Source organism: Biomphalaria glabrata, chromosome 7, assembly GCF_947242115.1.
Source record: "Biomphalaria glabrata chromosome 7, xgBioGlab47.1, whole genome shotgun sequence".
Taxonomy (NCBI): Eukaryota; Metazoa; Mollusca; class Gastropoda; family Planorbidae; genus Biomphalaria; species Biomphalaria glabrata.
Window position 1 is genome coordinate 28,048,699 of NC_074717.1, and position 14,086 is coordinate 28,062,784.

Below are 14,086 nucleotides of genomic sequence, written 5' to 3' on the forward strand. Positions count from 1 at the left end.
AAAGTCTTCTGAAAACTCATGCAAATCTTAAAACAGACAAAATTGTCATTTCGATGTGTCATTCAATATGGGAAACGCTAATCCTACTCGCGATAAAAAAGGCTTGTCAGCAATAACAATAAGCCGAATTTTAACCAAAACAAGAACTTCAAATACTTAATTTACTTCAATAGTCACTGGCATACAAATATAGATCTAAATCTATCTCGACCTCTTATATAAAAATAAACAAAAGCGATATTTTGCGAGTCGATAGTAAATCTAAAAAGCAGATCTGAATGTTTATCGGCTTTTTGTTGGAAAACTACTGTAGATGGCTCGTAAAGTTAAATACAGTGATTTTTGTACTTAGTAAAGTCAAAGACAAGATTATTTTCTAATACAAAATCTTAATTTTCAATGATTATCCTTATCACAACCCAAATTAGGCCCCGCGCAGTCCGTTTCGCATAGGGCCCCGCAACCTGTAGGACCGGCCCTGTTTGGGAGTCAACCTTGGGGAATAACTAGGAGCCGGCGACCTTAGGCAGCCTGCGATGCCGTTGATCCCAAACTGTATGGGCACTACCCGTTCCTTTGGATACATCACATGCGTGGAGGGGGAGGGGAACTGCTGTGTGGGCGACATCGGACTATAGCTAATGCCCAGGCATTCATCTAATTTCCATAAGATGATCCATACTCATTTCGCGACTGAAAGAGGTTATACTTATATATACTATATAAGTTAACTTGACCTTTCTGCCGCCACTTTCGACAATATATTATCTTCAGCAATTTTTTTTTAAAATTAGGTGTTATAAAGAAAATGAAGGCAGAGTTCAGCGGGTCCGAATATGCTGCCCTGGTGCCCTTATGGGCATAGTTACTTTTATTGATGTAGCTAAAAGTGGCTTTTGGTGTTCATGTTTAAATTTGTATCGATGACATAAGCTTGTTCACAATGGCGCTAATATTGTGACGTGTACACATATGATATATTGATGAGTCCTGATTTAAAAAAAAATGTAATTGGGAGCCAAGTTCCAATTGTCATGACATTCTGAGTTATCGTCTGATTGACAGAGACAAATCGTCATAGAAGGCCTAAACACTGAACTGCAACGTCACAACCTGTGGGCAGTGGAGACCAATAGCTCTTGCCATGTCACAGGTATGTACTACGTGGCAATGAGTTATTGGTCTGCACTCCACTGCCTACTATAACTAATGGTCTGGGCTCGACCAGGGACATTAAAATATCTTGATATTCTCGATGTGTGAGCGATTTCGAGTACTTTCTGTGTGTGGGAGATACTCTCTAAGTATGGGAGATTTCTAGTTACTTTGTTGCTACATACGAGATTGCTAAATACTTTCTCAGTATGTCATTTAGATGCTTGTTATAGGTGAGAGACTTTCTTTGTGTGGGAAATAATTATTTGTCTTCCTAATATTTCACTAACAACACCCACTTATGCTTATATTTGTGAAGACGTCATAAATGAAGGATCCCTTAAATGATTCTGCAGCTTCCAAACAGAAATAAAAATTAAAATTTTGTCACATTTTTAGCGACTGAATTTTGTTTTCCAAAGCAAATGAGTACAGGGATAAAACAAACATAATACAATTAGATATGCTCCTATTAATTATTAACACAGTGAGAACCTCTGGGAGTTTCGAAAGAATTCTGATGCAGTTAGAACCTCTGGGTGATAATAAAAAAAAATAATATTACGTTCCTGACGCTTTTGCAGACGTGACTTGCCTGTCTATGAATAAATTAACCAGTTTCCAAGCCAGTGTGGAGGCGATGTTGTTGCACCAGTAACAGTCCTAAATCTACAGAGATTTAAATAAGTTACTATGAAAGAGAGTCTTTTGATACTAGCGAATGTTCGACAGGTCGATTATAAGTCAGACATTTATGTCAATTAAGCTTTGTTTGTGGACTATATTGTTTTCATCGATTTTTCTGTGTCTAGTGCAGGGGTCGGCAACCTTTTGAGTCGGAAGAGCCAAAAATTACAATTTACAAAATTTCGAAATTTTTAAAGAGCCACAAAGTTTTGTTTCTTGCCAACTATAAATAGTTCTGACACAATGAATTGTTTGTAATGAAAAAAAACAACGAATTCATATACAAGTTGTGTTTGCCACAACAAATTAGATAATACAAGTTGTGTTTGCCACAACAAATTAGATAATACAAGTTGTGTTTGCCACAACAAATTAGATAATACAAGTTGTGTTTGCCACAACAAATTAGATAATACAAGTTGTGTTTGCCACAACAAATTAGATAATACAAGTTGTGTTTGCCACAACAAATTAGATAATACAAGTTGTGTTTGCCACAACAAATTAGATAATATAAGTTGTGTTTGCCACAACAAATTAGATAATACAAGTTGTGTTTGCCACAACAAATTAGATAATACAAGTTGTGTTTGCCACAACAAATTAGATAATACAAGTTGTGTTTGCCACAACAAATTAGATAATACAAGTTGTGTTTGCCACAACAAATTAGATAATACAAGTTGTGTTTGCCACAACAAATTAGATAATACAAGTTGTGTTTGCCACAACAAATTAGATAATACAAGTTGTGTTTGCCACAACAAATTAGATAATACAAGTTGTGTTTGCCACAACAAATTAGATAATATAAGTTGTGTTTGCCACAACAAATTAGATAATACAAGTTGTGTTTGCCACAACAAATTAGATAATACAAGTTGTGTTTGCCACAACAAATTAGATAATACAAGTTGTGTTTGCCACAACAAATTAGATAATACAAGTTGTGTTTGCCACAACAAATTAGATAATACAAGTTGTGTTTGCCACAACAAATTAGATAATACAAGTTGTGTTTGCCACAACAAATTAGATAATACAAGTTGTGTTTGCCACAACAAATTAGATAATATAAGTTGTGTTTGCCACAACAAATTAGATAATATAAGTTGTGTTTGACACAACAAATTAGATAATATAAGTTGTGTTTGACACAACAAATTAGATAATACAAGTTGTGTTTGCCACAACAAATTAGATAATACAAGTTGTGTTTGCCATAACAAATTAGATAATACAAGTTGTGTTTGCCACAACAAATTAGATAATACAAGTCGTGTTTGCCACAACAAATTAGATAATATAAGTTGTGTTTGCCACAACAAATTAGATAATATAAGTTGTGTTTGCCACAACAAATTAGATAATATAAGTTGTGTTTGCCACAACAAATTAGATAATACAAGTTGTGTTTGCCACAACAAATTAGATAATACAAGTCGTGTTTGCCACAACAAATTAGATAATATAAGTCGTGTTTGCCACAACAAATTAGATAATACAAGTCGTGTTTGCCACAACAAATTAGATAATATAAGTCGTGTTTGCCACAACAAATTAGATAATATAAGTCGTGTTTGCCACAACAAATTAGATAATATAAGTTGTGTTTGCCACAACAAATTAGATAATATAAGTTGTGTTTGCCACAACAAATTAGATAATATAAGTTGTGTTTGCCACAACAAATTAGATAATATAAGTTGTGTTTGCCACAACAAATTAGATAATATAAGTTGTGTTTGCCACAACAAATTAGATAATATAAGTTGTGTTTGCCACAACAAATTAGATAATATAAGTTGTGTTTGCCACAACAAATTAGATAATATAAGTTGTGTTTGCCACAACAAATTAGATAATATAAGTTGTGTTTGCCACAACAAATTAGATAATATAAGTTGTGTTTGCCACAACAAATTAGATAATATATACATGGCATTATTAGATAATTATTTTTTAGTTCGATAACAACTAAAGCAATTAATTCAATAACAAACAATTGAGCAAATAAATTCAATGGGAGCGATGGCTTTGGTTTTAGAAAGTTTGGATACATTTGGCTCATACGGTAACTTGATGTTTTTAGTTTTTTAAACACGAATCTAAATTTTCATTTGTTAGTTGGCTTCTTACTTTACCTTTAATTATATTGATGTAAGGAACACTTGCTCGCACGAATATGTCGATCCAAAGATAGTCAGCACTCCAAATGCCAACCTCTTCACCTCACTGTAGCAATCTGGAGGATTATTCCATGCGCCGAATCAACTCGCGGCATTTCTTTGAAGGCTGTCCACTTTTGTTGCGTTACGTACATACATTTCTGGAGCTCCATCTCTTACAGCTTGCTTTTCATTTCTGGAAATTTTCCACTCCACAAAGCTTTACTGTTTAAATCGATCAATCACATTTCTAGAGAGAGATCCTGTATTCCTTCACAATCTGTTAATATGGATTTCGTTAAGATTATGTACTAGGAATGCTAGAATAGTTTTGTTGGTTTTGAACTGCTCAAATCTATCAAGAAATTCATCTTTTGATTTTTTTTATAGCCGTGCTGAAGTAGTTCGTGTCAAATGTTGCACTGATTTTATCGTGATGCTGCTTTACACATTGAACATGAAGTAACTTACCGCTCTGAATATTTTCTGCAAAAGAATTATTTTTTCTTCAAAACAAACCAATTCATCTACTAAAACATAGGATGTGTTTTCCTTTCCTTGCAGTTTTAGATTCAGCTTATTTAACTTCTCTGTTATATCCAGCATAAAGTAAACTTTTTGAAACTATTTGTCGTTCTCTAATTCGCTGTGATCAATGTCTTTTTACATTTAGAAATGTCTTGATTTCATTCAAGCACAAAGCAAAACGTTTCATCACCTTACCTTTGGAAAGTCATAGGTCGGAATTTCCATTTCGTTTAAGTGGTGGAGTGCTTTTGACAAGAAGCTGTTAATAATCTTGATTACCAAATTCATGACCTCATTTATTTAGGTTGGAATCGTTTTTGGGCACAAGGCGCTTCTTGGTGCATTATTCAGTGAAACGTAAAAATTTCTTGGTTCGACTTTTATTTTTTTCTCGTCATACTTCTGGCTCTATCAGTTGCTATTGAAACGATTTTATTTAAATCGATCTTATTGTCTTGAAGGTATTTTTGCATGGTATTCGCTCTATCGTCCCCACTAGTAAGTCATGAAAGTGGTAGCAATCCTAGGGAAGACACATACCTGACAAATTGGGCAACTTGTGCCGTGTCTTTATGTCGCAAGACTCATCTATAGCAAGTGATAAGGCAGAAAGAAAGTTGAATATCTTCCACCTGCAAATATGTTACATTTGAAGACATTTTAGCTATTATATCTTGTACTGTTTCAGCGGATAGTGACAAGTCTTTGAATTTGTTTTTCAAGATTTCTGGTTTGTTTTTGAAATCACGAAACTTCTTCAGATGCACGAAGGAAGCAGTCTTAGACATACCATCTGTAAATGGTTTGCCTTTTTGTACAACTTCTAGTGGTATACACAAATCTTGCCAGGATAGCATTATTTGTAGATCGCTTCTAACTTTGAGAAGATAATTCGCTTACAACTCGTTTACTTGAAACAACAACCTATACGTCACAGTCAAAGCACGTGGTTGAGATGCCAATTCTTCTTGCGTCAAAGCGAATTAAAACCTACATAGAAACATCCAACGACGGCGTCATTTGAGACCTTTTGAGAATCCGACGGACTGACAACAGTGACGACGAATGTAATGGGGGAGGGGTGTGGTGAAAAGCGTGTACAAGTGGCTGAGAGATAGAATCGGCGCCTAAGTTTCGTTAAACGATTCAGAACTATTTTTAAAGTGTTTCGATAAAATAAATAATATTTGCGCATGGAACTAAAGAGCCGCAGATTCACATCCAAAGAGCCGCATGTGGCTCGCGAGCCGTAGGTTGCCGATCCCGGGTCTAGTGTAAGAGGCTATTTATAGGCTATAAGTAGTAACATTTATCAATAAAACCTAATAAATTAATTGGAAAGGCATAAAGATAAAGGCACATTTCTTATTCCATATGCTAGGACAATGCTTAGAGGTGCTCCTTCTTCCCTAGTGCCATTTGACCATGCAACGGGTTGCCTGAATCAGTCAGGACAACCAATGACTTATCAGAATTTAAGTCTCTAGTTAACATGCATGACTAGATGAACTAATGAGTACGCTTAGGACGTAATTATTTTCTTTTTTTTTTAACGTCTCTAAATTGTAAGATAATACTCTCTCTCTCTCTCTCTTGTTCTCTCTCTTGGTCTCTCTCTCTCTCTTGTTCTCTCTTTCTCTCTCTCTTGTTCTCTCTCTCTCTCTCTCTTGTTCTCTCTCTCTCTCTTGTTCTCCCTCTCTCTTGTTCTCTCTCTCTCTCTTGTTCTCTCTCTCTCTTGTTCTCTCTCTCTCTTGTTCTCTCTCTCTTGTTCTCTCTCTCTCTCTTGTTCTCTCTCTCTTGTTCTCTCTCTCTTGTTCTCTCTTTCTCTCTCTCTTGTTCTCTCTTTCTCTCTCTCTTGTTCTCTCTCTCTCTCTTGTTCTCTCTCTCTCTTGTTCTCTCTTTCTCTCTCTCTTGTTCTCTCTCTCTCTCTTGTTCTCTCTCTCTTGTTCTCTCTCTTGTTCTCTCTCTCTCTTGTTCTCTCTCTCTCTTGTTCTCTCTCTCTTGTTCTATCTTTCTCTCTCTCTTGTTCTCTCTCTCTCTCTTGTTCTCTCTCTCTCTTGTTCTCTCTTTCTCTCTCTCTTGTTCTCTCTCTCTCTTGTTCTCTCTCTCTCTTGTTCTCTCTTTCTCTCTCTCTTGTTCTCTCTCTCTCTCTTGTTCTCTCTTTCTCTCTCTCTTGTTCTCTCTCTCTCTCTCTCTTGTTCTCTCTCTCTCTCTCTCTTGTTCTCTCTTTCTCTCTCTCTTGTTCTCCCTCTCTCTCTTGTTCTCTCTTTCTCTTGTTCTCTTTTTCTCTCTCTCTTGTTCTCTCTCTCTCTTGTTCTCTCTTTCTCTCTCTCTCTTTTTCTCTCTTTCTCTCTCTTGTTCTCTCTCTCTTGTTCTCTCTTTCTCTCTCTCTTGTTCTCTCTCTCTCTCTTGTTCTCTCTTTCTCTCTCTCTTGTTCTCTCTCTCTCTCTTGTTCTCTCTTTCTCTCTCTCTTGTTCTCTCTTTCTCTCTCTCTCTTGTTCTCTCTTTCTCTCTCTCTTGTTCTGTCTCTCTCTCTTGTTCTCTTTTTCTCTCTCTCTTGTTCTCTCTCTCTCTCTTGTTCTCTCTTTCTCTCTCTCTTGTTTTCTCTCTCTCTCTCTTGTTCTCTCTTTCTCTCTCTCTTGTTCTCTCTTTCTATCTCTCTTGTTCTCTCTTTCTCTCTCTTGTTCTCTCTTTCTCTCTCTCTTGTTCTCTCTCTCTCTTGTTCTCTCTTTCTCTCTCTCTTGTTCTCTCTCTCTCTTGTTCTCTCTTTCTCTTTCTCTCCCTCTCTCTCTCTCTTGTTCTCTCTCTCTCCTGTTCTCTCTTTCTCTCTCTCTTGTTCTCTCTCTCTCTCTCTCTCTTGTTCTCTCTTTCTCTCTCTCTTGTTCTCTCTCTCTTGTTCTCTCTTTCTCTCTCTCTTGTTCTCTCTTTCTCTCTCTCTTGTTCTCTCTCTCTCTCTCTTGTTCTCTCTCTCTCCTGTTCTCTCTTTCTCTCTCTCTTGTTCTCTCTCTCTCTCTCTCTCTTGTTCTCTCTTTCTCTCTCTCTTGTTCTCTCTCTCTCTCTTGTTCTCTCTTTCTCTCTCTCTTGTTCTCTCTTTCTCTCTCTCTTGTTCTTTCTCTCTCTCTCTTGTTTTTCTTTCTCTCTCTCTTGTTCTCTCTCTCTCTTGTTCTCTCTTTCTCTCTCTCTCTTGTTCTCTCTTTCTCTCTCTCTTGTTCTCTCTTTCTCTCTCTCTTGTTCTCTCTTTATCTCTCTCTTGTTCTCCATCTCTCTCTTGTTCTCTCTCTCTCTATTGTTCTCTCTCTCTCTTGTTCTCTCTTTCTCTCTCTCTTGTTCTCTCTCTCTCTCTCTTGTTCTCTCTTTCTCTCTCTCTTGTTCTCTCTCTCTTGTTCTCTCTCTCTCTCTTGTTCTCTCTTTCTCTCTCTCTTGTTCTCTCTTTCTCTCTCTCTTGTTCTCTCTTTCTCTCTCTCTTGTTCTCCCTCTCTCTCGTTCTCTCTCTCGCTCTCACGTTCTCTCGTACAATCTTGATACTAGAATAACATTTAAAAGAAACAACAACATCCCTTGTACTCTTACTGTTACTTAAAACAAAAAAGATTTCAAAGTTACACGTACTACCTTCTATTAATCAATCATCAAAAGGTTCAAATACAGACTATCTTTTACCTGTACGGTAATGACGTGACCATGCCGAGTGACTTTCAAAAGCCAGTCACGTCGTATGATTTGACCAACAAGAACAAATATGAAAAGAAAACTGAGTCGTGACCTTCGCCAACAGGAAGCTAAGGATATTGGAATGGCAGAGGAAGCAGATGGGAGCAGATGAAGAAAGCTTCTTAGAACCAAATTCGGTGGAGAAGTGTGGCTGCAGAATATGCTTCTCTGAGGGATCAAGTCAATTACAAAGACATGTCAGCAAAAGACAGAGAAAAGCAATGTGCATTTCTTTTTGTCTCACTTTATGCTCTTGTCCACACCCCACTAGCCGCAGTCACATTGTCCTCACCTCACTAGCCACAGTCACATTGTCCTCACCTCACTAGCCAAAGTCACATTGTCCTCACCTCATTAGCCAAAGTCACATTGTCCTCACCTCACTAGCCACAGTCACATTGTCCTCACCTCACTAGCCAAAGTCACATTGTCCTCACCTCACTAGCCAAAGTCACAATGTCCACACCCCCCTAGCCACAGTCACATTGTCCATACCACACTAGCCACAGTCACAATGTCCATACCTCACTAGCCACAGTCACAATGTCCACACCTCACTAGCCACAGTCACAATGTCCACACCTCACTAGCCACAGTCACATTGTCCACACCTCACTAGCCACAGTCACAAAGTCCATACCTCACTAGCCACAGTCACAATGTCCACACCTCACTAGCCACAGTCACAATGTCCATACCTCACTAGCCACAGTCACATTGTCCACACCTCACTAGCCACAGTCACAATGTCCATACCTCACTAGCCACAGTCACAATGTCCACACCTCACTAGCCACAGTTACAATGTCCACACCTCACTAGCCACAGTCACAATGTCCACACCTCACTAGCCACAGTCACAATGTCCACACCTCACTAGCCACAGTCACAATGTCCACACCTCACTAGCCACAGTCACAATGTCCACACCTCACTAGCCACAGTCACAATGTCCATACCTCACTAGCCACAGTCACAATGTCAACACCTCACTAGCCACAGTCACATTGTCCACACCTCACTAGCCACAGTCACAATGTCCATACCTCACTAGCCACAGTCACAATGTCCACACCTCACTAGCCACAGTCACAATGTCCACACCTCACTAGCCACAGTCACAATGTCCACACCTCACTAGCCACAGTCACATTGTCCACCGATACCTATCAAAAGTCAGGAACACGAATTCCCCGTTACTTCCTAGCCCAGGTGTGTGTGTGTGGGGGGGGGGTGATGACACTTCAGTTTCATTTACTTTAAACAGCATGTTAAATTATTTCCATATTGCTATTGTAAGTGAAAGCACTTGCTAACAACTATTTATAAGTTCGTTTCGCTTTTCTTTCTTCTTATATAGTTACAAACTGACAATTCAATTGGCTAGAAATAGAAAGTGTTTGAAGAGATTCGGAGTATTGTAAAATGTATGATGAGATGTGTTAAATAAAAGGTCTCTTGTACTTTTGTATTTGTTCTAGATTCATTTCCACACTTGGTGAAGATGTTCCCGCATAAATGGCATCTGTCAGGGCAACAGGACGGCCTATAGACTTAGTCATCTCTCGCAAAATGGAGAAAAATAATCGAATCAAACTATCATTACTGAGCATGCATTTTCTATGATCAGGTAATTGTAAGGAAAAAAATAAGGGTGATAACTGGGCTCTATTATCATAGAGAATTACTTCAGTCTGACACAGATCATTAGGTTGATGATCTATTGGTTTGTATACTTTCCTTCAGGTAGAATAACTTTCACCGTTCATGTATTTATAAATCAGTTAACATGGCCTGTGTTTTTCATTAAGGTCAGACACAGGCTTGTGATAAATACCACTGCACTTTGTGAGCCTAGTTATTGGTAACATTGTAAGTCTTGGACTATTCTGTAAGTTTGTCTTGATATTTATAAGATAGAAGATAAATGCTGACTATAGACCTTTCGTCTGTTTCTTGACATTAATTTTATCTTTTTGAAATTCTCTATTACATTATACTAAGTTTTAAAAACGTTCGTATCTGTGGGTTTTTTTTTTTTAATCCCCACTAAAGTTTAGCTAGCTAGTACAGTTTGCTTCATCTAAGTGTTGTAGAGAAACAACAACAACAAAAGACTAAGCTTATATTAAGCTTATTAGTATTAATTAGTTTGGATCAGTAATGTCATTAAATTTTAAATTTGAAAATGACAATGAATGTGACAACGCAGTGACAACGACATTACAAACTAGATCTGGACTAACAATAATAAATCTGTGCGATTAGAAATATTTCACTAACAAGACTTCTTGGTCATAATGGTTAAGTCCGGCGCTGCTATTTAGTGTTTGTAAAATGTTTGTTTGTAAAATGTTTGTTTGTAAAATGTTTGTAAAATGTTTTTCATGTTTCGGATCTTCCTTTAGAGTTGACGATAGTTTAGTTCTTAGTCCAAACCTCTCGCAGGACGAAGGAGGATGGGAACGGGCAGGGTTTGACAGTCCAGCGCGCAGCCATCCGTAGCTACGTGTGAATACTACTTGTTCTCCCCCCCCCCCCAATTGTTTTTTCATGGGGTGACTATCCGCAGAAATAAGAGAGTGATCTTTTCTTTACTTCTTGCTCGTCCAAACTGTTGAGCGAAGAAGAGAATTATATATGGATTGTTTTTATTTAGAGCAATTTCTTACTTTTGACTTTCTCTGTACGCTATAATCCTATCACTTGTATGGACCAGCTGTGGGGGCCCGGGAGGATTTTATGATTTGGACCCCCCTCCCCCATCCTAGCTACGCCACTGGCCTTTAGCCTTTTGTGGACTAGTGGGGTGAGGGGGTATCTGGAGGAGTGAAACTCGAGCCCCCTTGATAAGGTAGCCAAGCGGTTTAGGTCTCTTGGCCACTCATCCCATATCATTTCCAAATATTAATTATTGAGTTACATCAATAATTGAGTAGTAGGTGGGGGGCCTGGTAGATGACACCCCCCGCATTGTAAATGACGTCCGGTGGTTGATGCTTCTGTAAAATGAAATCTCCATGGATTGGACTTTTCTCAACAACTTCAGTTGCAGACGATGTATATCTGTGATATGAAGATCAATACTTCAGCTGCAGAAGATATATATTTGTGATTTGAAGATCGATACTTCAGCTGCAGAAGATATATATTTGTGATTTGAAGATCGATACTTCAGCTGCAGAAGATATATATTTGTGATTTGAAGATCGATACTTCAGCTGCAGAAGATATATATTTGTGATTTGAAGATCGATACTTCAGCTGCAGAAGATATATATTTGTGATTTGAAGATCGATACTTCAGCTGCAGAAGATATATATGTATATCCCTTTTCTGACTTGCGCAGTCTTAATTTGACTTTTATTAGGTCATCGTTTCTTTTGTTCCAGATTTTTCAAAACTCTAGAATGATGCTCCTGATTGTGATACTGGCCTTGACCTGCATTGGAAGCTCCCTTGCGGGTAAGTGTTTTTTTAATGTATAAACATTTTTCTGGATTTTCCGTCAGGTTTAAATCTGAGCTGTTTTTAAGTTCACTACCCGATTACTTTTTATGCTGGGACTTGGAAGGGATGTCTGGGACTTGGAAGGGATGTCTGGGACTTGGAAGGGATGTCTGGGACTTGGAAGGGATGTCTGGGAAGTCGATTCTGTCAAAAAAATAGATCTCCATTGCAAGAAAACTTGAAAGTAGAAAAGCAACTACAAAACGAAACGATGGAGAACATGGCTACAGCTCCTCTAAACCTACTCGCGTACGTCTGTAGACTCGTTTTCTCACCTCTGTGATCCTTAGGTTCTTAGGAAATTCCCGAAATTCCCATACTCCTGCCCCCGAAAAAAAAAATCCTGGCTACGCCCATGTAGTTATATATTGTTTCTTTTAATTTATAGCGGCAACCTAGAAAGGGGACTAATTCAGCTTTACCATCAATTAAGTCAAGTACAATTTGTTTCCCTTGTTTGATACCACACGAAATAATTAATTACCAATAGTTAATTAACTAATCGGTTAATTTTTTTTATTATTTATTGTTGTGTTTTCAGGTAAAAAAAATAATTGCAAACTTTTAGCTTAATCCGAGAATGGGTGCAGGAGAAATCACGTGTACAAACTTTTTACCGTGCAGAAAGACAAACAGACTTAGTGAATTAATATAAGCTTCATTTGCTTCTTTCTAATATTTTGCCATATGTAATGCACTGGTGACAAGTATAAGACAATTCTCCTCCAGAATAATAAAGATGTTATGCTGCACCATTTTTTAAATATTTTTTTTAGTGATTAAAAAATAATTTTGATCTCCTTACAATGATAAACAAATGTGATTTCATTTTTTAACCTAAGCCCTAACCCGAACTTCAACCACCAAGTGCCCGTCACCTCTTGTGTTTTGTTTCAGTGGAATGTGTTGATAAAAATCAGAACTGTTCATCCTGGGCTGTTAACTGGGAGTGCAAGAAGAACCCCAACTTCATGGACGTCAACTGTAGAAAGTCTTGTGGGAAATGTGATCATGGTTTGTAGAGATAGTAACTCAATAGCACTCACAAAAGCTAGAAACCCATATCCAGACTAAGTAAACTTACTCGAGAACTATTTCTAATCACTATCCTCTTGTCTTTGGAACACTTGGACCCAGGATCCACTAAAACTTTGATACTCATAATTTCACGGAGGTAGTAAAAAAAAAGTAAATGTAAAAGACTATCTATATACAGTCACGTGAAGACGATGATTCCCCAATGTCAGTATTGTACACGTCAAGGTCTCATAAGATGTAGAGGTTTACTTACACATTGGTTTCTCGCAATGAATTTCCTTTAGTGCTAAAAAAATAACCAAGAACATTAAAAATCTAGTTCTTACTCTTTCTTGTTTGTTGGAGAAACTACTTTTAGTGAGTGCATGTTTGCAAGGGATGAGATAATATGTGGGGTTTGTCAAAATAGTTTCAAATTTGATATTTAGCTTTGTTAGTATATTATTTAAAAAATCTTCTTTCCTCCTGAAATAAAACGACTTCGTCAAAACGTCTTGCTTCAGTATTCCGAGATTTTCTTTCGACATGGTTGAGTTGGTTTGGACATTCTGCAGCTGCACCAAAATACAAATCCCTGGGTGAACACCCTGCTGATAAATCAAACATAATTACTAAAGTTATTTAAACTTGTGACGTAAGTAATCTCAACCTGTAGGAATGCAATTGTTTTCATAAAAAATCAGACATAAAAATCCCCGGCTCACGAGCATTTAAATAAAAAAAAAATGATTGGCGCCGATTCTCAGTAAGTTTTTAAGTACAACATTTCTAATCATCAAATCAACATCAAGTCTTCTATACATCCTTTGATCTAAGAATACAAATAAGAAAACATCAACACTTGTTATTCATCATTTGATGTTTGAATTTCAGTACCATGTGTCAATAACAACATCAACTGTTCAATGTGGGCCGTTAAGGGAGAGTGCAAGGCCAACCCTAAATATATGGCCATTAATTGTGGGAAAGCTTGTGGAATATGTGATAATGGTAGGTACTTGTTATTGTATTTGTATAGGTCAGTGAAGAAAAAAATTAAACAGCTAGATAAACTTTTACCGATACTGGTACATAATGATTCTTTACTATCTTTTTAGTAAAATTTGTAAAAAAAAATGTCAGACACATCTCTAAGTGAATAAATGTCGGTCAAAACGAATTAGTAGAAATTAAACTCCTTCTAATGTTATCTGTTGAGCCCTTTTATTATCTATAAGGGACTCAAGTCAGTAGTGGGAGAGCCCAAGAGTGTGTCTATCTAAGCTACACAAAACAATGGAACTCCTTG

At 37.3% G+C, this 14,086-nt stretch overlaps 1 protein-coding gene across 5 annotated transcripts in view; it reads left to right on the plus strand.

The window, feature by feature from the left end:
- LOC106069915 (putative tyrosinase-like protein tyr-3) overlaps positions 1-14,086 on the plus strand; it is a 46,026-nt gene that overhangs the window by 19,676 nt on the left and 12,264 nt on the right. For 2 of the 5 annotated variants that reach the window (XM_056035880.1, XM_056035881.1), the window contains exons 1-4: positions 1,834-1,911; positions 11,643-11,715; positions 12,658-12,774; positions 13,672-13,788. In XM_056035880.1, coding sequence (XP_055891855.1) covers positions 1,849-1,911; positions 11,643-11,715; positions 12,658-12,774; positions 13,672-13,788 — 370 coding nt within the window. In that variant the 5' untranslated portion in view covers positions 1,834-1,848. Of the gene's footprint in view, positions 1-1,833; positions 1,912-9,730; positions 9,880-10,017; positions 10,141-11,642; positions 11,716-12,657; positions 12,775-13,671; positions 13,789-14,086 lie in introns of those variants that run through there. The other 3 variants (XM_056035883.1, XM_056035882.1, XM_056035884.1) reach the window with 3 other exon arrangements.